Source organism: Petaurus breviceps, unplaced genomic scaffold (assembly GCF_028583685.1).
Source record: "Petaurus breviceps papuanus isolate PSGF00001 unplaced genomic scaffold, PetGlider_PUasm1.0 171, whole genome shotgun sequence".
Taxonomy (NCBI): domain Eukaryota; kingdom Metazoa; phylum Chordata; class Mammalia; order Diprotodontia; family Petauridae; genus Petaurus; species Petaurus breviceps.
In genome coordinates, this window is record NW_027185754.1 from 25,643,604 (window position 1) to 25,671,512 (window position 27,909).

At 36.1% G+C, this 27,909-nt stretch overlaps 1 protein-coding gene across 5 annotated transcripts in view; it reads left to right on the forward strand.

Annotated features, from left to right (window-relative positions):
• The window catches only part of SCAI (suppressor of cancer cell invasion), a 206,783-nt gene that overhangs the window by 81,764 nt on the left and 97,110 nt on the right, over positions 1–27,909 (forward strand). For all 5 annotated transcript variants that reach the window (XM_069082770.1, XM_069082771.1, XM_069082772.1 and 2 more), the window contains one exon: positions 16,841–16,972. In XM_069082770.1, coding sequence (XP_068938871.1) covers positions 16,841–16,972 — 132 coding nt within the window. The remainder of the gene's footprint in view (positions 1–16,840; positions 16,973–27,909) is intronic.

Here is a 27,909-nt window from a genome sequence, read left to right on the forward strand (position 1 = left end):
GCCAACATGTAATAACTGTATAAATGCAAGATATTTTCTGAAAATATGGAATAAAATCTTAAAAGGTAGAATTAGGGAGGGAAGGTGGTCAGGAAGGCCTGCTGCAAAGATTAAATTTGAGCTGTTTTGAAAGCAATGAAGGAAGCCAAGAGGTGGAAGTGAGGAGAGAGAGCATTGCATACATGGGGAACAGACAGTGCTGAGGCACAGAGATGGGAGATGAAGTGTCATGTAGTTGGAATTTTAGAGTTGATGGATGGGAATAAAATGTAAAAGGAAGGGTCCAGATTGTGGAATATTTTAAATACTAAACATAGAACTTTATATTTGATCCTGGAGGTAAAATAGAACCAATAGATCTCATTGAATAGGCGTGAGATATAGTCAGACCTATGCTTCAGGAAAAGTACTTTGGAAGCTGAGTAGATGATGGACTGGAATGGGGAGACCAACCAGAAGGCTGTTTTAGTAGTCCAGGAATGGAGTGATAAGGGTGGTGCCATGTCAGAGGATGTAAGGGAGAGTATATGAAAGATGTTATAAAACTAGGATTGATAGGAGTTGGCAACTATTTAGTTGTGGAAAGTGAGTGAGGAGTCAAGAATGACATAGAAATTGTGAGTTTTGGTGAATGGGGGGAAGTTGGAAGTTTGGAAGAAAGGAGACATTGTGCATTGAGGGAAGAGAATGAGTTCTATTTGGGCCATGTTAAGTTTGAGATAGGTATGGAGAATCCAGTTTGAAATGCCCAAAAGACATAGTCAAGTGAGAAATTAGGGCTGTATTTATAGATATATAAATGTGGTAAGCATAGGTATGATAATTTAACCTGTGGGACCCAATAAGAACACAGGGAGAACTAAGGATGTAATCTAAGGTTAGTGGGTATGACCTGTATAAAGAGTCTTCAGAGGAGACTACAAAGAAGCAGTCATACAAGTAGCAAGAGAACCAGAAGAGAATGATGTCATATGAAATCTGAGGAGAATATCTCCAGGAGCAAACAGTGATTCAGTGTTAGAGGCTGCAGGGAGGTCAAGAAGGATAAGGAGGGCTGAGAAAAAGGCATTAGATTTGGCCATTAAGAGACCAGTGGTGATTGTGTAGAGAATAGATTCACCTGAATGATGAAGCTGAAGACTAGACTGAAAAGAGTTTAAGATTGAATGAGAAGTGGGATGGCTAGGTGGCGCAGTGAAGAGAGCACCAGCCCTGGATTCAGGAGGACCTGAGTTCAAATCTGGCCTCAAGACACTTAAAACAAAAACTAGCCGTGGCCTTGGGCAAGTCACTTAACCCCAATTGCCCTACTGCCCCCCCCTCCAAAAAAAAGTGCAAAAATAAATAAATATAAAAGTATAACTTTAAAAAAAGAGAGATTAAATGAGAAAAGAGGAAATGGGGCCGCTGTGTGTTGATGGCTTTCTCAAGGATTGCATGCCAAGAGGGGGGAGGATCCATGCTGGATTACAATTTACAGGGATGATCAACTGAGGGTTTTCCAAAGATGGTAAAGACATGATTATGTTTGTAGGCAGCAAGGAAAGACCACTTGGATAAGAAGAGAATGAAGATTAGCCAGACAACCAGCATGATAGGAGAGCCAATCTACTGGAAAACTTAGTGGATCATGGTTACCAGGGTACATATTTTGCCTTGGGGTTTTGCCTTGGCAAAGAAAAGAAATTCTTCATTAGAGACCACAGTGGAAGAGGAGATAGTAGGGGAATATGTCTGAATGATATGAGATGAAGAGAGTAGAAAGATCTCTTGGTAAATAGCCTTAATTTTTCTGTATGGTACATGAGGTCCTCAGGTGTGAAGTTGCCATTGCAGTCTTGAGGAGGGACAAAATAATTTGGAATAGTCTCACTGTTGAGTGGGATATAGAATTAATTAGACATGTGTAAAAGTGTTGCCTGCCTTTAGTGAGGGCCCTGTGGAGATTGTGATAAATTTTTTAGTGGATCTAATCAGCACAGTTTTATTATTTTCTTCAGCTCTGTCTAGCAGCACATTCAATGCTTATTAGCAAAGGAGCCAGATGGTAGGAATAATCCAGGGTTGCGGTTTGGCAAAATGTGATTGGTGATAGGATAAGAGACAAGGTATTCAAGAGCAGAAGATAGTGTAGAGTTGAGGTCCAGATAGGGAAGGGAGGAGAGTGTATATAAAGTAGGGGTGATGGCTTGGGGAGGAAATGAAAAGTGGAAGGAATAGAGTTCATGGTGTGGATAAACCAGAGGTTGTAAGGAATAATGAAAATGGAACAATGAAAGATTATGACTAGATAAAGGTATTTCATGATTTGTGAATATGGAAGTAGAACAGTTGTAAATAGTGACACAGTTAAGGATTTGACTATCCCTGTGTGTAACTGAAATGGAGTGAAGGAGTATTTCACAGGAATTGAGTAGATTGAGGGAAGTTGGACTCTTTAAAGGAGCATCATGTATTGAAATTCCCTAGCATGAAGGCATGAATTGGTGTGAGAGACTATGAGTCATTTATTGAACTCATTGAAAAAGGAATGGGAATGTCCCGAATGCTAATCAATAACTGCTGCTGGAATCTGAATTAGGCGATAAATTTGGATAGTATGATTCCCAAAGGAGAAGTTGTTGAACGATGCTGGTAGAGTCTGGAAGTGGCAGTAGAGAGCAAGGAGTTTTTTGACTCCTTAATCAATGACCAATGAATAGCCAATCCTGAAAAAGAAAAAGATAGTGAGAAAAATGGTGTCATCAAGAGAGTCAGTTTCAGTGTGTTCCAGAAGTCATAAGGGGTGAGAAAAGAAAAGGTTTACCAGAAAAGGAAGTTTGTTCATTATTAAATAGGCATATGTAGAGTCAGACAGTGGAGAAGGGGGTAGGAAGGTGAAGGGAGATCAGAGTAAAGGAGCAATTCATTGGGGTTGAGGTATGGGGTTTGTACATCAGCAAGTAGAATTCAGAATCACTGGGATGCGGAATATATTGGAGCTTAAGGCATGATAACCATTGAGGTAGTAAGTCAAGGCATAGGGTCAGTGGTTGGAGCAGTCTGTTGAAGGAGGCAGGTGATTGGACTTTTAAAGATACTCCTTCCTTGTGGTGGCAGTGAAGCCTCAGGTTGCCCACCTTCCTGTAGGCTGGAGCAGAGAGAAGTAAAGCCTGGGGAGTCTAGTCAGGAAACAATAGGTGGCAGTGAGAGGTAGGCCCATTGAAAATGTCTCTGAGGGTAAGGATGGAAGACTGGAGTAGGTGCCAAATTTCATTTGAAGGAAGACCCTGGGGTAAAAGAGACCAGAGAAGGGTGGCAGGGAGGGCCCTAAGGTAAAAACAGGACTTCAGTATAGTAACATACGCAGATTTATGCAAAAGGAGAATATTGCAGTGGTATGAAGTATGAATTGGCGGTAGAAGTGGAGGTGGGAATACCAATAGACTTAAGACCATCTAGGCAGGTGGTCGTAAATTGCTGTACTAGAGTTGTGGCAGTGAGTAGGGCTGATACAAGAGCTATTGTGAAGGTAGAATTGACAGGTCTTAGAGAATGCTTAGTTATGAGAGATGAAAGAGAGTCATGTGAAATAAAAATCCAAGGTTTTAAAATGAGAGGCTGGGTAAATGGTATTAGTGGCAGAACTCATGAAGTTAGTAGGAGGAGTATGTTTGGGAGAAAAAGATAATAAGCTCAATTAAAGACATGATATTTTTGAGGTATTGGTTGAAGGTATTAGAGGGTCAGAGTTAGAAAAAGATTTTGGGATTCACCTGCAGAAATCTTCCTTATTTCTTCCTGTATGTTGAATCGATAGATTGACAATGATTACTGTGACTTTGAAGGGGATCAATTGTATTAAATATGAAGAATGCATAATAATAGCTAGCATTTACATATCACTTCCCATGTGCCAGGCACTATGGTAAGCACTTTGCAGTTATTATCTTATTTGATTCTCACAATATCCCTGTGAGTTAGGTGCTCGTTATCCCCATTTTACAGTTGAAGAAACTCCAGACAGAGGCTGAGTGCCTTGCCCAGGATCATATGACTAACTAGTAAGTGATTGCAGCTGATTTTTAACTCAGATCTTTCTTACTCCAGGTGCAGTACTTTACCCACTGCGCCACCTAGCTACTACCTCAAGGAACTTTTAAAGGTCATCTAGTCTAACTCCTATCCAAAACATAAAACCTGCCTACAACATTTCCCCCACAAGTGATCAGTAAGTCTAGTTCCAACTTGGATTCCTTTGGCTAGAGAGAGGTCACTATTCCCTTAAGACAGTTCTTAATGATGACAAACATTTATTTAATTCCTTCTATGTGCAAAGCCTCTTGCTACATATTAGAGATAATGGACTAAGCAGCTTAGACCATTATTAGATTAGACCAATCAAGTAGGGGATAAAATATCGACCCAGTAATTGTGGTAGATAACACTACAGGTTAAGTATGTTAGAGCATTTCAAAACAAAAGTGCTCAGTTACCTCATGGATGGAAGGTATCAACTTGGTGGCAGGGAGTGGGCAGGATCCAAATAAGACTTCCTGGAGAAGAGGGACATAAGTGAGTCTTTAAGGCTTGGAATTCAGCAGGTTAGAAGGATTGGAAGCATTTTAGTCACAAAGGCATTGAGGTGGGGTAACTCATTTCCTAAAGACAGAGAACAGTCCACTTTGACTGGAATGTTGAGAAAATGGAGGGGAATGTGAGATAAGACTAGAAAGGCAAGACATTTTGTAGAAGGCCTCGAATAATGGACAGAGGGGGATGAATTTTATTCTGATGGCAATAGGGAGTCATTTCAAATTATTGATAAGTGAAAATCACTGGAGAAAATTATAATTCATATGACTTTAGTGGTTCTTACCTTTGACTATGTGAAGAAGTTGACTTTTGTCCAGTTTGTTGCTTTCATATGCCTTTGCCTCTCAAAAGATCATTTTCTGCCTTTTTTCTTTATAATCAACTTATGTGAGACTCATTATCTTGATCTCTCAGAATCCTCACCTTCTCTCAAGGCCCTGGTTAGGTGTCACTTATATGGAGTTTTTCTTTGCTCTCAACCCCACTTCTACCCAGTACTTTATATATGTGTACTTGTGTCACCCAAGTTCAGTATAAGATCCTTAAGGATAGGCAATATTCCTTTTATGACTTGATATTCTCAATGCTTGGTATCACACTTAAGGTAGGCATATCTGGGGTTACCTACAGCCCTGCAGAGCCTACTTTGTGTTCTATCACTCTAGAGAGACAGTTTGTGGTCACCGAAAGTTCCACACACCTGACTTGCCTGCATTCTAATTTTGCTTCCGGATAGGCCCCATCTGTGATCACCTGCCTCCACAGTCTCTGCATTGTCCCTGTTGGGGCACCCTCCATGCAACATCCCTTTTCCACTTTCCAGCTGTACATAATTCCTTGATGACATGGGACACTTCCACTGAGGAAGAACCCAGCAGACAATGATAACCTGTTGGAACTCATTCCTTAATGATGAAGATACTTCCACCCTGTCATACCCGTCCTGTTCCAATAGAGCACTGGACTTGGAGTCAACAATAAGCAAGTTCATATCTGGTCTCGCACTTAAAGGGTATAGGACACTGAGCATTCACTTCTGTCTGCCTCAGTTTCCTCATCTGTAAAATGGGGAGTAGCATCTGCCTTATAGGGTTATATAGGATCAAATGAAATAATATTTGTAAGGTACTTTGTCAGCTTTAAAGCACCATATAAAATGTTTTTATTATTATCTTCACTGACTGTTCCGTTTTTCTCCCCCCACAAAAATCCTGCTCTAAAGCTATCTAGCCCTTACACTATACTCTCTGGAATGCTTGGTTCATAGGTAGAAACTAGATTTCATCTTAAACCCTTTGCACTTTTGCTTTCTTCATCTTCTTGCTCTCACTAAGACCTGGTTCCCTCCTGAAGACATAGCTTCCTTGGATACTCTTTCCAGCACTGATTACATCTGATCTCCTGACTCAGAGCATTTCACTGTATGTCCCCCAAAGTCTGTACTAATCTCCCTTTATAACTCCTCCATTTCAGTGATTTCTTAATACTCTCAGCTAAACCCTACCTTTGGCAAGAAGCTGCTCGCAGTTATTAATCTTAGTGCCTTTCTTCTCAGATTACCCCTAGTTTATTCTGTATATGTTTCTTTGTAAGCAGTTAGCTCAGTGGATAGAGCACTGGGTTTAGAATCAGGAAGACTCATCTTCATGAGTTCAAATATGACTTCAGATAATTCCTAGCTGTGTGATCCTGGGCAAGTCACCTAACCCTGTTTGCCTCAGTTTCCTCATCTGTAAAAATGAGGTAGAGAAGGAAATGAGAAACCACTCTAGTATCTTTGCCAAGAAAACCCCAAAATAGGGTCGTGAAGAGTTGGACATAACTGAAACAAGTGAATGACAACAAAATATTTCTTTGTATCTTCTATGGAGGATTTACAGAAAGACACAGACAAGACTTTTTCTTTATTAGAGGGAATGACAAGGTGTACTAGTGGAAGGAGTAACCTCCTCAGTGAGATCATGACTTAGTTGGAATATGTTGAGGTATTTTTTTGTCTAAATCATTGCTTCTTATTTCATGGTACATCTGTGATCTCATTGGTTTTGCCAGAGGTAAAGCCTACAGTTAGTTTCTCCTTGTCTTCTCATCGTGTCTGATTCTTGTTCATGGTTCAAGAAGCTTTGGTTCTGGAATTAGAGGACCTGAGCTACAAGCCCACCTTCCATACTTAGACATGTGTGCCTATGTGACCTTGGGCAAATCACTTAGCCTTTCTGTGCCAGAGAGCCTTCAAACTAGAGGTCTTTGCCACAGAGCTCTAGATCACAAGATCACGGAATCATGCATTTATTGCCTTAGATACAAGGTACAGAGGAATTATGTGACCTGCCCAATGTCATACAGGTAATATCTGAGATGGAATTTGAACCCAAATCACTTTAACTGACTTTAACTGTAACACAGTGTGCTTTTCACGGCACCATATTGCCTCCCTACAAATCTGTAATCCTATTTATCTTCATCAGAAGCTCCACCTAACATTCTGGAGGCTTGTTTTCCTCTTGGTTTCTCAGTGTTTTGTGGGTACCATTACATTACATAGGCAATATCTCTTCTTCCTTGCTCTCAATACATCATCTGTCTACTTTTTCAGTCATAACTTTCTTTGATGTTATCTTTTATCCTGCTTTTTGAATGCAACTCATTGCTCATAATATACTGAAATGTTTTCACTTTCTATTTTGTCTCTCTTTTGTACTTTAGGTGATCCACAATTTTAATTTCTCTGAGATTCTACTGTTTCATGATTCTAAGTCATATTAGAAAATGCTGGGATTTGGTTCTCAGAAGAGTTAAAATCCCATGATTTTCTGATGACTGTGGGCTGGCATTCTGACTTCACCTCTTCCCCAGAGGCTTCTGTTTTGGAGCCTTTGTCACTTAGCATTGTATGGCTCAGCTAGCAACCAAATGTTTCCCAAAGGGTGACAGACTCCTGCCACACATTCCCATGAGTGCCGCTACTCTGTAGGAAGCTGTGCTTGTAAGAGCACTGTTGGATTTCATTCCATATGCCTAAATAGGCCAGCATCCAGGCAACTGTGCCCTTGAATATAGCGAGTACCCTATGGGATCTGTTGAGATACATTAACTTGTATCTGATATGACAGGTATGTCTTTGTGAATAAAGAGTTTTTGTAGACCATGTGAGTCCTGGAAGACTGTGAAAGGTTCTGAATAATTATGTGTGAAAAGTAAAAACTATAGTTTAAGAAAATATCGAAGGATTTATTGGGTAACTTTTGTTCTGATTAAACAAGGATTATCAGTTTTTACAGTGTGTTTTTGTGTGATTGTTTGGTCCCTTTTGCCAAAAAAGTATTCAAAAGTGTCATTGATGACAGGACAAATAGTCTCCAAGTCAGATGCCACTTAAAAATATGTATAACTTGGCAGAGTCATAGGAAAAAAAATTCCTGGCTGAAATGTGAGTTGAAAAAGTCACTCTCTGGGGTCACTGTGCCTTAGTATAGTGGTGACATTTTAAGAATCTTACTTTCCAAAGAAAGCAGGTTATAAGAGAAAGAAAGTGATACTAGAGAATAAGAAAGATGGTCTTCTCTTCTTTCTTCAGTTTTGATATTCTATGCCTTCTACTTGATAATTTCGGGACATGATCTATAGCATTTTAGCTATGCAGACACTGAAACAAGTTGGATTGTATGGGTGGTTAGGTTAATTGAATTGAAGAGAATATCCAATATAATGGTACAGTGTATCTTATTGGCATAGTGTGGTCATTCACTTACACTAAATCGAACCCTTGTAGGGGCAATTCAAAGGAGCTTCTGTTTAACTGAAAGGGATATTTTGGGGGCATCTACCAGCTATTTTAACATTTTGGAGACAGGAGTTATCAGGTTAAATGCAGGTGCATCTGTTTGGCAAAGACAGTTAATGTTTCTAAATCTAAAGGATATTCCTGGCATTCCAGATGGCAAACAAGGTGGGCAAATCATCTCCTTATATCATTCTTATCAAAACAAGAAAAACTTGAGTCATTGTAGGCTGTACCTAGGATGTGCAAAAAACACTATAAAAGGATAATCATGGTTCTGATTGAAGAAGTGACATCATTTTTGTTTTTATGGAGAAAAGAACAGTTATTGTCACCATAATTAGGCAACTTGGCAATTCATCTGTTACAGGCAAAAAAGCTCATGCAGGTTTACCCATAATTAACAGGTATAGTGTCCTGGACCAGGAAGGGGACAGTTCCACAGTACTATACCCTAATCATACCACATTTAGAAGATTTTACCAAATTTTAGGAAGAACACTAATTAGATAGAAAGTGTCCAGATCAGACAAAGGAAGTCAAGATAGTGAAGGGATCAGGATCATGCTATATGAAGATTAGTTGATGGAAATAAAAAAATTTATTATAAAAAAGAGAATCCTTCAGAAGACATCATAACTGCTTTTGAGTATTTGAAAATCTTTATGGGAGAATAAAAGACTAGATTTGATTTGCTTGATCTTTTAGGGCAAAAGTAGAAACAATAGGTAGAAGTTGCACAGGAGCAAGTAGAGACTTGAGGCAAAGAAAAATCTTCCAAATAATTATAGCTATCCAGATATGGAATGGGCTGTCTGAAGTGGTAGGTAGTGGGTTCTTCCTGACTGGAAGGCTTCAAGGAAAAATTGGATAACTTCTTGTTAGGAATATTTTAGAGTGAATCTTTGTTTAGGTATAAAGTTGTAACAGATGGTTTCTGAAATCATTCCTTTTTAACTCAGGGTTTGTGATTTTGGAAATTTTCCCTTCTTAGGAAGAAGAGTCTGAAGTAAGAAAGTATAACAGGAAATACCAGTGGAAGGAGTAATCAGATCAATAAGATCATGACTCTTTTGGAATATATTGGATATTCTATCCCAATATAGACTTTTATAATAAAATACTTCTATAATTCTAAGGCTCTTTGTAGTCAGTATTAAAAATCTAAATATAGGGTGGCTAGGTGGTGCAGTGAATAGAGCACTGGCCCTGGAGGACCTGAGTTCTAATCCAGTCTCAGACATTTAATACTTCCTAGCTGTGTGACCTTGGGCAATTCACTTAAACCCAATTGCCCTGCCTTCCCTACTCCAAAAAGCAAAAAAAAAAAATCTAAATATATTTTGGGTAACAGAAGTTTAATCAGGTCATGAAGTTCCCAGCACTGGAAGTATTCTTGCAGGTGCTGAATGACTTTTCTGATTTTTAGGATGAGATTCCTATATCAAATAGGTAGTTGGATCAAATCATCTTTTAAAAAAAGTTTTTTATTTTATTTATTTATTTAGCTTTTTGGAGGGGGGAGGGCAGGGCAATTGGGGTTAAGTGACTTGCCCAAGGTAACATGTCTAGTAAGTGTTACGTGTCTGAGGCTGGAATTGAACTCCTGTCCTCCTGACTCTGGGGCCTGTGCTTTACTCACTGTGCCACCTAGCTGCCCCTTAACATTCTTTTTTAAAAATAATTTTTGAGTTCCAAATTCCCTCCCTCCCTATTTAGTCTCCCCACTCTTTGAGAAGGCAAACACTTCGATATAGATTATACATGTGTTTTCATGTGAAACATATTTCCATATTAACCATGTTGCAAAGGAGAACACAGACCAAAAAAAAAGAAGAAAAAAAGGAAAAACTCAAGAAAAATAAGATTAAAAAAAGTATGCTTCAATCTGCATTCAGATTCCATTAGTTATTTCTCTGGAGAGGGATAGCATTTTTCATCATAAGTTCTTCAGAATAGTCTTAGATTATTGTATTGCTGAGAATAGCTAAGACATTCACAGTTGATATTGCTGTTACTGTGTACAATAATCTTCTCCCGTGGCCCACTTCCCTTTGCATTAATGTTTATATAAGGCTTTCCAGTATTTTCAGAAAGCATCCTGCTTGTCATTTCTTATAGCACAATAGTACTCTATCATAATCATATGCTACAATTTTTTGACCATTCCCCCAACATCCCCTTATTTTCCAATTCTTTGCCACCACAGACAAAGCTACTATAAACATTTTGTACCTGTAAGTCCTTTTCATTTTCCTTTTTTTAAAAAAAATCTCTTTTGAATATAGATTTAGTACTGGTATTACTGGGTCAAAGAGTATGCATAGTTTTAAAGTCCTTTGGGCATACAAACTGCTCTCCAAAATGATTGAATCAGTTTATAGCTCAACTAAGAGTACATTAGTGTCCCAATTTTTTCATGTCCTCTCCAACATTTCTTGTTTTCCTTTTCTGTCATATTAGCCAATGTGATAGGTGTGAGGTGGTATCTCAGAGTTGTTTTAATTTGTATTTCCCTAGAAGGGAAGAATGGAGAGAATTTGGAACTAAAGTTTTAAAAACAAATGTTAAAAATTGTTTTTACATGCAACTGGGAAATAAGATATACAGGCAATGAGGTATAGAAATCTATCTTGCCCTACAAGAACATAAAAGGGCAAGGGGATAAGAGGGAGGGGGTAGGGTGATAGAAGGGAGCGCAAACTGGGGGAAGGGATAATCAGAATGCATGCCATTTTGGGGTGTGGGCAGGAGAGAGATGGGGAGAAAATTTGTAACTCAAAATCTTGTGGAAATGAATGTTGAAAACTAATCCTCTGTCTCAGTCATTCTTTAGGATTAGATTAGTTTCCAGTTAATTTTTAATCTGTGTCTCCATGGCCCTTTTTTGAATGTAATTTTTATTGCACTGTGATCTGAAAAGGACATATTTAATATTTCTGTGGATCTGCATTTGTTTGTGAGGCTTTTGTGTCCTAATACATGGTCAATTTTGTGAAAGTGCCAGGTATAGCTGAGAAAAAGGCATATTCCCTTTCTGTTCCCATTCCATTTTCTCCAGAGGTCTATCTTACTTAACTTTTCTAAAATTCTATTCATCTCCTTAAACTTCTTACTAATTTATTTTTGGTTTTATTTATCTAATTCTGAGAGGGGGAAGTTGAGGTCCTCCACTAGTAATTTTCCTGTTTATTTCCCCCTGTAACTCTTTTAACTTTTCCTTTAAGAATTTGGATCCTATATCATTTGGTGAATATGTGTTTAGTATTGTTATTATTTCACTGTATATGCTACCTTTTTAGCAAAATGTAGTTTCTCTGCTTATCTCTTTTAATTAGATTGATTTTTGCTTTTGTTTTATCTTAGATCATGATTGCTGCTGCTGTTTTTTTTAAACTGAAGTTGAAGCATAATAAATTAGATTCTTATCCAGCCCATTATTTTTACTTTGTGTGTATCTCTGTTTCAGGTGTGTTTCTTGTGAACACCATTTTGTCTGGTTTTGCTTTTTGCTTTTTGGAGGGGGGGGGCGGTGTAAGGCAACTGGGGCTAAGTGACATGCCCAAAGTCACACAGCTAGTTTTGTGTTAAGTGTCTGAGGCCGGATTTGAACTCAGGTACTCCTGACTCCAGGGCCAGTGCTCTATTCACTGCACCACCTAGCCACCCCCAGGTTTTGATTTTTAATCCATTCTGCTATCAGCTTCCATTTTATGGATCAGTTCCTGCCAGAATTAATTCACTTTTAAGGTTCCTTGCAATTCTGACTAGATCCACAGAAATTTAGAGCTAGCATTAAGTTGCCCTCCTCCTTTTCCTAGTTATTTCTCTGAGCACAGAGAGTCCTGAGCACTCATGAATTTTGAGATTATTTTCTAACATTGTCAAAATGTCAAAAGAAGAAATAAATAGTCCTTTTATACATAAAAATCCATGTTTACCTGTTTCAAATCACAGAGAAATTGTCTTTGCTACTTGAAGGTCTGTACTTATTTCTCATCAATAGTTTATTTGGATATAATGAATTTAACTAAATTTTAATTGATTCCATAACAAGAATCACATAGGTAGGATTAAATAGAAATTTACTTTTCTGGTATGAAGTTTTGTCTTTTGTAGTGACTGTTGCCCAATTTAGTTGCAAAAACATCTGTTAAATATATACATGCATTATTGATACAAGAAAAAAACTGAAATGGGACTGTCCCACACAAATCTCATGTTCATTCTACTGTAGAGATGTAGCCTATTTGTACATAAATAGCTAAATGTATGGAAATTTGAGGAGGGAGAGTACCAGTAACTGAGAAGAAGATCAGGAAAGGCTTTCCTTAAGAGGTGGTAAATAATTTGAGTCTTGAAAGAAGCTAAGGAATCTAAGGTGTGGAAATAATGTGTAGGAATGCATTTTAGGGAAGGGAGACAACTTGTACAAAGGCATGGGAAAAGAAGATGGAATACTGAGTTCAGGGAATAGTGAGTAGGCCAATTTGACTGAAATGGAGAGTGCCTGAAAGGGAATAATATGAATATTAATAGTTAAACTGGAAAAGCAGATGGGAACCACATTTTGGACAGCTTTTAAAATATCAGGTTGTTGAGTTTGTATTTTATCTCATAGGCAATAGGATTTTAAAATTGGAAGGCATTTAAGAGCCTCTATTTTATGCTTATAAGCTAGTATGGTCATGGATGGTGGTGTGAAGTACACCAGACTCTCTTTCTGACTTAATTACCCTCATCACAGTTGGAATTTTGTCCCAACAGCAATGTTGGTTTAAAACACACACATGCACACACTCAGGTAAACACATAGTTCAACCCCATGTAGCATGCTAATGGTACTTGCCTTGCCATGAAACAGAATAGTGAATGTACCAGAAACTAAATTGCTTATTGAGAAACTATTACCACAGTTTGGAAGTTGATTTTAAAATAAATGAAGAGTGAATATATGATTAGCAGTTCTTTGTGTTTGTTAGGTGAATGAATGAATTATAGTTGAAGAGGAAGGCAGGTTTCCTGTCATAGTGATACTTTCTAATGGTGATTTTTATGCTATTTATCAATGCAAAATACCTTATTGTTATCCTTCTCTCCAACTGATGTCATTTCCCAATGATGTAGTTGAACCCTTTATAACCAGTCCTTCCTATACAATTGCCGCCTATTAAGGTAGATATAAATCTGGCCCTAGCTCAGTGAAAATCTAGGTTCAAAATGCAACTTTGCAACTTGTTATTAGCTGTGTTTCTTGGACAAGTTACTTTCCTTTTTTGAGACTTATTTGTCTCACCTGCAAAATGGGGATAACAAGCTGGTCTTAAAAAAGTTTTCCTTGGCTACAAAAGGTAATAGGTAAGAAAGTGTGTTATTCAGTGCAAGATACTTCTTAACACTATATGAAAAACAATCTAGGTTCTATTTTGAATTTATCGTACAGTGTGTTGTAAGATATTGATCTAAACCGAATTTCTGCCAGATTGTTTTCCAGTTTTCCTGGCAATTCTTTTCAAATAGGGAATCCTTTCATAGATAATTCAGATTTTCAGATTTATCAAATACTGAGTTTTGAAGTTCAATTATTTCCAATTCTTCCTTGTCTAATATGTTGTGTCAATATATTTTTCAGGTATCTTCTGTAATGTTATAATGAAAAAATCTACCAGTGTATCCATTTTTCCATACTCCCTCTTACATTGACTATTTCCATTTTTGTTGTCTTTGCCAATTTACTTGGTATGAGGTGGAACCTCAGGTTTGTTTTGATTTGAATTTCTCTTATAATTTACCTATCCTTTTATGTGGATATTAATACCTTGCAATTCTTTTGAGAATTGTTTGTTTATATCCTTTGGCAAGAGCAGCTGGGTAGCTCAGTGGATAGATTGCTTAACCTGGAGTTAGGAAGACTGATCTTTCTGAATTGAAATGTGGCCTCAGGTACTTACTAGCTGTGTGACCCTGGGCAAGTCACTTGACCCAGTTTGACTCAGTTTCCTCATCTGTAAAATGAGCTGCAGAAGGAAATGGCAAACGACTCCAGTATCTTTGCCAAAAAAACTCCAAATGGGGTTATGAAGTTGGACACAATTGAAACAACTGAACAATAGCAACAAAATCCTTTGACAAGTTATCTATTGGGAAATGACTTTCGATCATATGTATTTTTTAGAGGGTGTGATATTCAAGATATATAGACAACTATCATAGAAATAATATACACATTTTTTCCTAATTTACCACTTGCCTTATTAGCCTAATTGCATTACTTTTGTTAATGCAAAAACTTTTCAATGTCATGTAATCATAATTTTTTTTTTGAAGAATTCACCGTTTAGCCATAGTTGTGAATGGTACTTGATAGATTCTCTTCTAATTTTTTAATGGTTTGATCTTCAATATTCAGGTCATATGTATACATACATTTTGAATTTATTGCATAATATATACTAAGATGGTGATCTAAATTTAATTTCTACTAGATTGCTTTCTAATTTTCTTGGCAATTCTTTTCAGATAGAGAGTCCTTTCACAGATAATTCATAGTTTTAGATTTGTCATATATTAGGTTATTGAATTCAGTCATTTCTTATTCTTCCTTGTCTAATCTGTTGTTTGAATATATATTTTTTCATTTTGGGGGAGTAGCGATACTGTACCAAATGGTTTTGATAATCACTGTTTTAACAATATAGTTTGAGATCTGGAAGTGTTATTAATCTTCCATTACTACTTTTTTCATTATTTCCTTTGATTCTAATTCCCCCCGCAAATAGAATTATAAATTGGTATAACCATTTTGGATAACAAATTGGAATTATTCAAATAAAGTGACTAAAATGCACATACCTTTTGTCTCCAAGATTCCATTGCTAGGCTTGTACCCAGCAAAGGTTAGTGACAAAAAGAAATGTCCCATATAGCCCAAGTTATTTTTAGCAGCACTTTTTATTGTAGAAAATAAGTGAAAACAAAGTAAATGCCCAGCAATCAGGGGATGACCAAACAAAACATACATATAATGTAATATTACTGTGCTATAAGAAATGATGAACATGGGGCGGCGAGGTGGTGCAGTGAATAGAGCACTGGCCCTGGAGTCAGGAGGACCTGAGTTCAAATACAGCCTCAGACACTTCACTAGCTGTATGACCTTGGGCAAGTCACTTAACCCCAACTGTCCCCCCCCCCCCAAAGCAGGAAATGATGAACATGATTAAAAAGAGAATCATGGAAAATGTATTAACTGAGACAAAATGAAGTGAGCTGAGCCAAGAGCCAAGAAAACAACATACTCCCTTCTCTGGAAAAGGGAAGGAAGAAATACAGTATGAAATGTAAAAACAAAATATATCAATAAAAAGTATGCTTAAAAAAATAATCCAGGCCCTGTTATGAATTATGAATTTTTTCTTCAGCTGCCACATACATATAAAATGATATAATTATTGGCATAAGTTTTGTAAAAGCATTAATATTGTGATTTTACTCAGCACAACTTTTTACTCATTCTGTTCTTCCTATAATATTATATGCAAAAAGGGTTTTTAAATTATTGGAAAGCATCCAGATAGAGTAGATGGGACATTGGATCTAAATCCAATAAATCATAAGGCATTCGCTTAAGTTCTGTCTCTACTACTTATTAAGGTTGAAATGTTGGAAAATCACATATCTTTTTGGAGCCTCAATTTCCTCATATTTCAAATGTTGATAATACATGCATACCTACTTCACAGGGTTCTTGTGAAGAAAATGTTTTATAAACTATATGCTTTTATACTAGCAACTATGACCTACCATTATTATTTTGTATTGTCTTTTAAAAGTCAAATTATTTTGTAGTTGACCAAATATCTTCTATAATACTGCTTATTTTTTTTTCACTTCAGAAGATCTGTGATGTGAGTTGTCTGGATATTCCCTGCACTGCTGCAGATTACAATATCACTGATACCCTAAATGGTTTTGTGAGTTGCTTTGACCCCTACTAAGTATTGCCTGATATCCAGCCTTCTGGTGATGAGCCCTTGGAATCTATTCATTCTATTTCTTAAATAATGATTCCTATTCTTTCATCTAATTCAGTTTAGTTTAGTAAACATTAATTGAACATTTACTCTTTATAAAGTATTGATCTTGGTTGGATTTGCCAGAGTTTGTGCTAGGTTGGTATAATTTTTAGGCCAAAGTCACATCATGATGAAATATCAGAGTAACACTTTAGTTCTGTGGTTATAATTTTTGAGAATATTTTTTCCTTTAACTGATACAGTTGAATATGTAGTTTTATGACCTTCTTTGAGCTTATTTAACTTAAATGACCTAATGGTGATGAATCTGTGCTTTTTTTTTTTTTAAGGAAAAAGTTGAACAAATATTTGGAACATTAAAGTCTTCTCTCTCTTTTTGTCTTTACCTAATGTACATATGAAACATGAGCTTTTTTCCCTTTCTTTTTTTTTTTTTAAACATATATAGGACTGAATTTGCCCTTAAAGAAATCATGTCCTCTGGAGGAGCTGAAGATGATATCCCACAGGGAGAGAGAAAAACAGTCACCGATTTTTGTTACCTACTGGATAAATCTAAGCAGCTGTTCAATGGGTTAAGGTCAGTGAATTATTAATACTTTATTGTGAGTGGCAAATGACCCCAAATATTATGTAGCATTGAATCTTTCTGTACCTGAATGTGCCAAAGTTTTCTAAAATTAATGGATAATATATTTTGTAAAGATCTGGGAGAAAACTCAGATGAAATTTTTCTCATTAAAGCTTCCTCTTAAAACATATGTGAATTAAATACATGAAAAGCTGATTGTTTGTAATGTTGAACCTAAATTGAGGTCTGTGATTATTTTAAATGTTTGAAAGACTATATTTGATTTTTGCAAATAATTACAAGACTGTCTTTCTTAATATCCTGGTACTACATGAAGTTTCGGGTTGAGAATTCCCTCTTACCACACTTTATATTTTTATCCATTAAGGTAGTGCACTTTGGAGTACAAAACATATCAGTACAAATGTATGATCTATTTTCTGCATGTTCAAGAAAGAACATACCATGTGGGACCAGCACAGAGATGGAATATTTTTGCTTTTGAATATTTTTGTTTTTCTTTATGCAGTTTTTCCTTTCTTTCTTTATATTTACTATGTGCACATCTCATTGAGAGGATAACTTTTTATTTTTTCATTTTTCTGTCCTTACAGCAAGAGCCAGCCTGACTTCTTCAGGAATAAGTCATGCCTAACTTAATTTCCTCTTTTGGCAAGATGAGTTGTTGTTCAGTTGTTTTTCAGTCATGTCTGACTCTGTGACCCTGTTTGGGGTTTTCTTGGCAAAGATTCTAGAGTTTGCCATTTCCTTCTCTAGCTCATTTTACAAATGAGGAAATTGACTTGTCCTGGGTCACACACCTAGAAAGTGTCTGACTCCAATCCTAGTACTCTGTCCTTTGTGCCACCTTATTATAAGATTACATCTAACCAAATGAGTAGGTGAGAGGAATGCTATAGATAAAATTTTTTTGAATTTTAGCAAAGCTTTCAGTGAAATCTCATATAATTTTGTTGTGGAGAGGATTACAAGTTATGAATTAAACAATAATACAATCAGATGGATTCAGAATGGTTGGATGGCCAGACTCAAAATTAATGGATTAGTGTTAGCACAGCAGGGGTCTCCAGTGGATCTGTACATGGCCATGTGTAATATAGCATTTTTATTAATGATTTGAATAAAGGCATAGATAGTATGCTCCTCAGTTTTGTAAAATTACACATTTGGAAGGCATAGTTAACATATTAGATGTCAGAATCAGGATCCAGAGTTGAATAAGATGAAACTCAATAGGGAAAAATATTAAGTTTTATATCTAGGTGCAAAAAAATCAACTCCTTTAAGTATGTGGGAGGCATGGATAAAAAGCTGTTGTTCTGAAAAGGATCTGGGAGTTTTAGTAGACTGCAAGCTCGATATGAGTCTGCAGTATGAGGTGACAGCCAGAAAAACTGGTACAACTTTGTACCGCAGTAGTAGGGGTTCAACTTTCAGGAATAGGAAGTTGATACTCCTACTGTACTTTACCCTTGTCAGACTTTATCTATGGTATTATCTTTAATTCTGAGCACTATGATTTAAGAACATTGATAATTAAATGACATGATATTTATTAAAAATAAGCAAACAAATCTCTTAACACAGTAACTGACACATCATCATTATCATCATCATCTTCATTATCATCATAACTAACGTTTATATAGCATTTACTGTATGCCAGGCACTACACTAAACATTTTACAATTATTTCTTATTTGATCCTCACAACTACCCTGAGAGTCAGGTGCTATCATTACCCCCATTTTCCAGATGAGGAAAACAAGTCAAACAGAGGTTGACTTGCCCAGGGTCACAAAGCTACTAAATATCTGAGGCTGAATTTGAACTCAAGTCTTCCCGATTCCAGGCTCATTGTTTTTTTTTTTTAAAGAGCATTTTTTTTGTCTTTATTCATTTGTTTGTTTATTTTTAGTTTACAAGATTCAGTTCCATAATCCCTTGAGTTTCAAATTTTCTCTCCCTCCCTCCCCTCCCTTGCTTCCCCCTCTCCCATGTCGGCATGCAATTAAATATAGGATCTACAAATACTTTCACATTAGACCTTAGTCAGGTTATAAAGTATTGTAACTGATGGAGTGAACAATGGGAAAGAGGAAACAAAACCAAATAAGAAAAAGAGAGCAGATAGTTTGCTTCAGTCTGCATTCAAAAGACTCAGTGTTTTATCCACTGTGCTGCCTAGCTGCCCTAGTGGTACCATATAAATGCTTATTTCCTCCTCTACCTTCTCCTCTGCAAATAAACTAGAGATTGTCCAGAGGAGGACAGAAACTAGGAAGATGAATATATTCATGTTATATGAGGATTGGCTGAATGAGGTGAGGATATTTAACCTGGAGAAAGGAAAACTCTGGGGTGGGGAGAGGGGAAACATGATAGTCACCTCAATATTTGAAGGGCTATTCTGTGAAGTTAGGATAAGACTTGTACTATTTGGTCCCACAGGGCAGAACCAGGAGCAATAGGTAGAAATTGCAAAGAAGTAAATTTAGAATGAATATCAGGAAAAAATGTCTGAATAAATAGAGGGTTCAAAAATGAAAGGGCTTGCTCTAAGAGGTCTGGATTTTTATTTAGATATCTTTTGGCAGTGGCTAGACATCACCTTGTTGGATCTATTTAATGGTGCTTCATTCATGTATGGATTGGACTAAATGGTTGCTGAAGTCTTTTCCAACTACCAAATTCTGTATATTTGTGAAATCAACTTACATCACAGGGATGAACAAAAAGAGAAAACATTTGTATAGCAAGTAGGTGTCCAAATGATATCTTAAGATAAGGTCTTGGATTTGGATCTGAGAAGGACCTAAGAGACTATCTATCCCTCTTCTTTTATAGATGAAGAAACAAAGACTCAGAGTGGTTAAGAAAGTTGCCCAGGGTCCCCAGTTAATAAATGTCAGAGGTAGGATAGGAAATTAGGTCTTCTGTCTCCAGGTCCAACTCTCTATATCAATTCTGCTTATTAAAGGATATTGTGAACCGCCAACTAGGATCTCAGGACTGTTGGAGGTAGGAGGCCAAATCTGTATTGAGATTGAAGTAGTGAGGTGGTAAATCCCTCAAAATGACTTCCTGATTTTCCTTTTTTGTACAGGGAAAATCCCTTCTCTGACATGTGTTAGGGATGCTCTCTTGGTTTTCAGGGGCTCCATGGTGGTGATTGGTAAGGAAGCAAATATAATCTGGCACTTAAATTTCCAAATTTGACTTTTGGAAGATCTTCAACCATTGTTTGATGTTGTAAAGGATAGAGAAAGGGAAATCAGGAGAGAATTTCACCTATCTTATAGATGATTTGGGGTTCTGTTCTTTATGGATTTTGCTGTATCTTTGAGAAACTCTTCCCTGTACAGATAGTCATGAGATTATACACAGAATAATGATGCCTAAGTTCAAGGTAAATTTCTTATTTAATTCTTAACTTTTCCATTCATTTATTGAAATAATGGTGATATATATATATACATATTGGGAGGATTTTATAATTCTCTAGGAAGGAGGTGATGAGTACCTGAACTGGGTTAGTGACTGTATGAGTAGAAAAGTAGATGGGTGTGAAGGATGCAGTCAACAAGATTTAATAGCTGATTGATTAGGAATAGAGGGACTCAAATATACACACACACACACACACACACATATACAAATATACAAATACAAATACCTGAGTTCAAATCCAGCCTCAGACACTTAACTGACTGTGTGACCCTGGGCAAGTTATTTAACCTGTTGCCTCAGTTCCTCATTTTTAAATAGAATTGATAGGATGCTCTTTTGGGGTAGGGTAGAAGAGAGGGAAGCAGCAGCATGAACTGATATAATCTTGATGCATGACATGATTCCTGTTATCATGTGTGTTGAGAATGAGAATCTCTGCTACTTAATAAGCACTGGAGAGGATAAAGTACCTGTCATTGGCTTGTGCTCTAAATAAAGAGAGACAACCTTGTTAAAGTACAGACTGGAAGCTAAGGGAAAACTCTTGAAAAATCCAAGTTTCAAGATAGGAAACATAATTTTTCATGACAATAAATTATACTATCATTCTTTCCTTAGATATAATTAAATACAATGAATGCAGCTTCTTATTTTACCATAACCCATTAACACTCTCACTGCAGTGTATCTTAGGCTTACTCTCAGAGCTGAGAATAGAGCCAATTATCCTACTTTCCCTACTGCAGATGTTTGAAATTTGTGTTCCTTGTGTTACTATCAGCTAGGGGGCTTTGTGCCCTCACTTAAAAACACATGTTTTGGCATGCTGCAAAATATATGCTTGTGTGCTATAGAGAATAGAATTTTCTGTCACTGACCAAATGTATGTTTATATAAAAACTCATTATGGATTTGTAGGAAGATGCGAACAAGAGCTGGACAGAATAATAGGCACAAAAAAAGTGTTGTGATTTGCATTAGTGGAGAGAGTACTCATCTATGTAAACTCAAAGATCCTCACCATACCATTTTTTAACTTCCTAAAATATTTTATTTGAAAAACTATCTTGGATCAAAATTTCCCCTTAAACATTTTTATTGATGTTTTTTTTATCATCTTAATATTCTAATAGACATCTTCTACCTATAACCAGTTAGTTATCTTTCATAACAAAGAATTTAAAAAGAAAAAAAATGGTTGGAAAACCAGGTAGCACATTAACTGAGTCTGACAACATATGTAATTTTTCATGTCTATAATCTCTGCCTCTTCAAAGAAAGGAGAGAGGTATATTTTCTTTTTTTTTAATTTTATTTTAATTTTCTTTTTTATATTTAAAAACTTGACAAGAATGAAAAACACTGGTTTCCTTATATAAATATGGTCACAAAAAGATGGTTGTATGAAATCCCATGAATCCTGTGTTACATACAATTTATTCTTTTAAACGTATGCAGTAAATTTTTCTTAGTAGTTGCGCAGCTTATCTGTGCCTACTTCTGAACATTTCCACTCTTATGCTTATTTTTAAGTGATTAATTGAAATTTTTTTCTTTCATTTTTGATATAATTATCATTAGCCTCTCATTCCTACTATACTGTCCTCCGCTCTTCCCCCCCCCCCCGCCCCAGTAAAAGGTTTTCCTTTTTGACCATTATAATTAAACACAGCAAAACAATACATTGGTCATGTCTGTAAATGTGTCTTATTCTCTACCAAGGAGGCACATTTTCAGATTAGTCATCATAATTGTATTTTCATAGTCTTTGTGTTCATTACTTTCCTTGTTCTTGCTTCACTTTGCATTGGTTCATATAAGTCTTCACATGCTTCTGTTACATTTTCATCTTTTTAATTTTGCTAGGTATATTCATTCATTGTATAATATTCATTGTACCAGAACTTTTTTGCCCATTAATCTCTGATTATCTACCTTATTTCTAATTCTTTGCTACCACAAAGTATACTAATATGTATATTTTGATGTGTATGGGACACTTTTTTCTTTCTTTGACCTTTTGGGGCTATATGTCTAATAGTAGGATCATAGGAAGTGGACATTCTAGTCCCTTTTTGAGCATAATTTCCAATTACTTTCCAGAATGATGGATTAGTTTTTACTTAGTTCTATCAGTAGTGTGTTAGAATTCCTCTTTCTGTTGCCCCTTTAATGTTGATTATTTCAATCTTTTGTCATCTTTGCTAATTTTCTGAGTGTAAGGTAAAAATAGTAGATTATTAATGATTTAGAACAATCTTTCATATGGTATTTATAGTTTATGGTTCTTTTGAGAATTATTTATTATATCTCTTGACTACTTATCTGTTGGGGAATGATTTTTGTTCTTATACGTTTGTGTTAATTTTGTATGTACCTTGGACATAATACCTTATCATGAATATTTGATAATGCAGTTTTTTCTTCTCAACCAACAGAGAACATAGTGCATAGAGAGCTGTATTCAAACTTAAGGAGAGCTAGCTTCAAGTCCTACCTCTGAAACTTCCTGGTTTTGTGATCCTGGACAGGTCACTTAGCTTCTCAATGATCTGGGCAACTCTTTAAGACTTCTGGATTGCAGAGAAGGATGGAGACCTTCATTGTTAGAAAGAGTTTTGTCAATATGAATTTGATAAGGCTCAATCCTTATCCCTATCTTTTACCTTTTGCCTTCAGTGGGGCTGTTCTTTCTCTTATTTAGAGTTATTTCAACCATTTCTTGTTTGAATACTATTTATTTTAGCTGTTTAAAAATCATAACAGTTCTATTCCTCAAACATAGTTCTCTCTTACCTTTGCATAGTACGTTATTGTACTCTGCATATTTTCTTTTTTTTTTTTTTTCCTTTTTGGAGGGGGAAGGCAGGGCAATTAGGGTTAAGTGACTTTCCCAAGGTCACATGGCTAGTTTTTGTGTTAAGTGTCTGAGGCTGGATTTGAACTCAGGTCCTCCTGATACCAGGGCCAGTGCTCTATTCACTGTGCCACCTAGTTGCCCCCCATATTTTCTGTTATTTACAGTTGGTCTCTGAACCTTCCTTTGAATCATCCCCAAGCATCACTAGAGAGCCAGTTCACTATGAGAAATCCAGTTTACTTACTTTCTTGATCAAAATTTTCATTCCCTTAGTGCCAAAATTTCAACTGAATGTGAATTGAAGAAGGCAGAAGGCAGTAGCTCTGTAAGTCAATGTATTTTAAAAAACTTAAAAATCATATTCATTTCATTAAATGCATTTAAGTGCCTCCTATATGTAGAGCATTGTAATCAGCCCCGTGGAGGATCCCCTTCCTCCTGTACCCCCAACTTGTAAATCTAAGAGACATATACACCAGTACATGACAGATCTGTAATTTCATTGATATTCTCTTTATTAAGGAAAATTAGAACCTCTCTACGGTTCATATTTGGTAGTTGATCTTTAGGAATTATTGTGGTTAGAAAATATCTACATCATCAGTTTGATCAGTTTGCTGATCAGTCTATCTATAAATGTCACTGACTGGTCCTAAGGCAGCAGACATACAAGTTCATTGCCAGGTCCATGGTTAAAGCCTTTCTAGCTTTGCTGGACCTTCCAGAGGTGGTATTTGTTCAGCTTATCATCACGTTCTTCCAGACAACTATATTTCGTATAATGCTAATACATGTTAAGTCCAGTAGAGTGTTCCTTTTCTCTGATAGAATAAGATATGGACTCTGTAGGCTGTCTTTAAGACCTGACTCAATCATTCTCCAACTGACCTTTCCATCCTTATTCATTTTACTTATGTGAACTTGATATCCCATCCCACAATACCTTGAAAACTGGGATTGCATCATTTAAAAAATCTTTGTATCTTGGGACCTTGCACAAATTAGGTAGTTAAATATTTGTTGACACTTTATCAAATACTTTTTGAATTTTGTTGAATTATAAAGGTGTACAAAACAAAATGTTCTGTGAGATCTAAGGGGGGATGTTATTACCCTCAACCAAGATTAGCAATTGCTTCTTGGTGGATATTTGAGTTGAGTTTTAAAGTTGGGTAGGAATTCAGCAAGCAAAAAGGGAAAGGAAGGCATTCCAGCTTTAAATGCCATTGGGAGCAAAACAAACATCTTAGCTACATAATAATCCCATAAACTCCTCCACCATGATTAATTCATCAAAATAAAAGACCAAGACAAATCACGAGGGAACATTTATCATTTCTTTCCTTACATACTCACTCAAGGTCATCCTTTTTTGATGCCAGCAATTTTTTACACAAATGTTAATTAAGCACTTATGTGCAAAGTGCTTTTTAGGTACTGGTCTAAATCAAACATTTTGATGACATAACTTTGCTTGCCTTCATGGAACTTGCAACCTAGTAGATCTACTTTCCTCTTCAAGACTTCCTTGTTGTCTCCCTGCTAAGGTATGAAAGATTGAAAGTATCTTTCCCCAAGTAGTTGCTTTTTAAACTAAAAAAATTTGTAATTCCTCATATGAATTTTTTCACTAATTCATTATCATGGCATGGATGTGAATCTTGGTTGAACGCAGACAGTAGCAGGACCTGCTAAAAAAAAAGATCAAGTGGGATTTATACCAGGAATTCAGAGATGGTTTAACATAAGGAAAACTATTAACATAATTGATTACATCAATAATAATTTATAAATCAATAATAATGATTTATAAAAAACCATGATTATATCAATAAATATAGAAAAAGCTTTTGATAAAGTTTAACACTCACTTCTGTTGAAAATATTTGAAAGTATTGGATAGTATTGAAAGTATAAGTGGATTTTACCTTAAGTTGAAAAAAAATTATCTAAAATCATCAGCAAGCATCATTTGTAATGGGAACAACCTAGAAACCTTTTCGTTAAGATCAGGTGTGAAACAAGGATTCCCACTGTCACTAATATCATTAAACATTGTATTAGAAATCCTAGCAATAGCCATAAGAGAAGAAAAAGAAATAGAAGGAATCAGAATAGGGAATGAGCTGTTTTTGATTTGGTTAACATTATCTGAACTTTTTGAAATCTTCTCTTCTAAGACCTAGGACAGAGATGTCAAACACACTTCCCAGTGGGCTGCATGTGGCCCATAATACTCCCAAGCATTGACAGAACCAGATTAAAGTGTAATTGGGAACTATTTAACAAAATAAGTAAAAACACAATAAAATATAGATAATATTACATTTTAAAATTAAGTCATTATGTGACCCTCAGAGTTCCTTATGTATGGATTAGTGGTTCCCATTTCTATTTTAATTTGATGCCACTAATGTAGAGCTTTTCCAGCATTCTCCTTCAGTCCACCTTTTATTTTTTTGCCTTTGTACAATTCACGGTAGGTGCTCTGATTGAATATTTGAGGTGGTTTTATTTACTCTTTCACAGAAGTAAGTCTAATGTCATGACATCTTTTAAAAATGTTTTAAGTTAAATTTTATTTTTTAATGAATAAAAACAATTTTATCTCTTTTCCACCTCTAGTCTCAACTTGAAAAAAAAATTAAAACACATGTGTATAATCTAATGCCATGTCATTTTATGTAAGCAAAGCCCTTGTTAAATTTTTTGAAATTTCATGTAATATTCACCACCTGTAATTATAGTATTTACAAGGTAGAAATATAATTCAGTATAAATTTTTATACTTAATATCTCTGATAATGAAACAAAATTTTCTTTTATTTTTTTCTCTCCCCTTTTTTCTTTATCTTCTTTCTTCTTTTCTTTATGAATTGACTCTGTAAACTGACTCTTCAGAGAATCTCGACACATGTCTTATTTTAATAGTGACTATCCAATTAGGAATGACCTTAAAACAGGAAGACTGAAAATAAAAGCATCTGCCCATTGGAGGCTTTTTGGGTTTTGTTACTTGGATTGTGCTAACACAATTTATATTAAGAGGTATACAAAACAGATACTAAAGATAAAAAGAATAAAATATGTGGTATTTTAAGTTTTGTTGATTATTAAGCCTATACTTCAGAGTATAAAACCTTAAAATAATTAACTATGCTTTCTCTTACTTTTTTTAGCTCAGTAAAATTATAATGAATTTTTTAGAATTTAATCTTAGTTTAGGCTAAGTGTTAGAAATTTATAGTCTTTTGCTCAAAAAATATCATTCTAGTACCTTTCATGTGCAGTGCACTGTTGTTAAAAATTAGAAGTCAATTTTTTTCCCCTCAAATTTAAATTGAAGTGTTAGCATTAATGAATCACAAATGGGCCTCTAACTGTAACTATCATTTTTCAAAGTAGGTTACATTTCCCAAAATGAAAAGAAAAACTGTCATTAGCATCACCTATCAAATTCTATAATAAATAAATCCTGTTTATTACTGTATTTTGGAACTAGTCAGAGCTAGTCATGGTTTAACTCAGTGAACTGTAGGCTTCCAATTTTGATCCTGCTCTGATTTCTTACCTCTGCTTTTCCCCTCTCTAAATAATCATGTCTCTCTAAAAAAAAAAAGTCTTCCTTGAGTTTAAAACTAATCTCCCTGCTAGATTGAATGAAACATCATTTTCCCTTATGAATCCCAGGAGCTGGCTTGAGCAACTTTTTTCTACAACCTGAAAGTATATCCATTATCATCCCAGAATAAGAGGAAAAGACTAGGCATTTATATAATAAATTTATTGATGACTTCCGGGTCATGTGATCAAGAAAATGGAGGACCAGAAATTTCCCCCGACACTCACAACTTTTCAAATCTATCCAAAATTGTTATTCTATGCCACAGATAAAGCAGTGTTAGTGCTTTCTGTGATCTAGGACATCAAGAACCTAAACAAGATAAAAGCTCAATGAGCACTCACCCAGCACCCTCTTACATGCTCCCTGCAAAGCCCCAAGCAGCGAAGCTGTGCAAATCAACCTCAGTAATTGTAACAGAATTGTAGCAGAACTCAACTCTACCCAGTCCCTTCTTCACATTGCTGTAGAAATCTAGATTCCAAAAAGCAGAAATATGCTCAAGCATCAATAGCCCTATGGCAATGTTTTATACTGGAACAGAGCTTGGCCCTAGTGGGGGGGGGGGGGGGGGCAAAGGGAAAAGGGACGGGACACTTTTATTTTTTTTTTTTTTGGAGGAGATAGGGCAGGGCAATTGGGGTTAAGTGACTTGCCCAAGGTCACATGGCTAGTAAGTGTGTGTCAAGTGTCTGAAGCCAGATTTGAACTTGGGTCCTCCTGTCTCCAGGGCCAGTGCTCTATTCACTGCGCCACCTAGCCACCCCAACAGGACACATTTTTGCACTTACAACAGAGTTCAACTCCTTCCCTCACCCTCACCCATATTCCTCTAAGTGCCAAAGAGATTCAGACTCCAAAAGGCAGAAAATTGTTGAGGCCATGATAACCATATTATAGCACTCTGCTTATAATGGAACTCATCTTGACATCCTTCCCCCCTTCCTCCCTCTCCTCCCAGAACTAAGGAGATCCAAATTCCAAAAGGCAGAA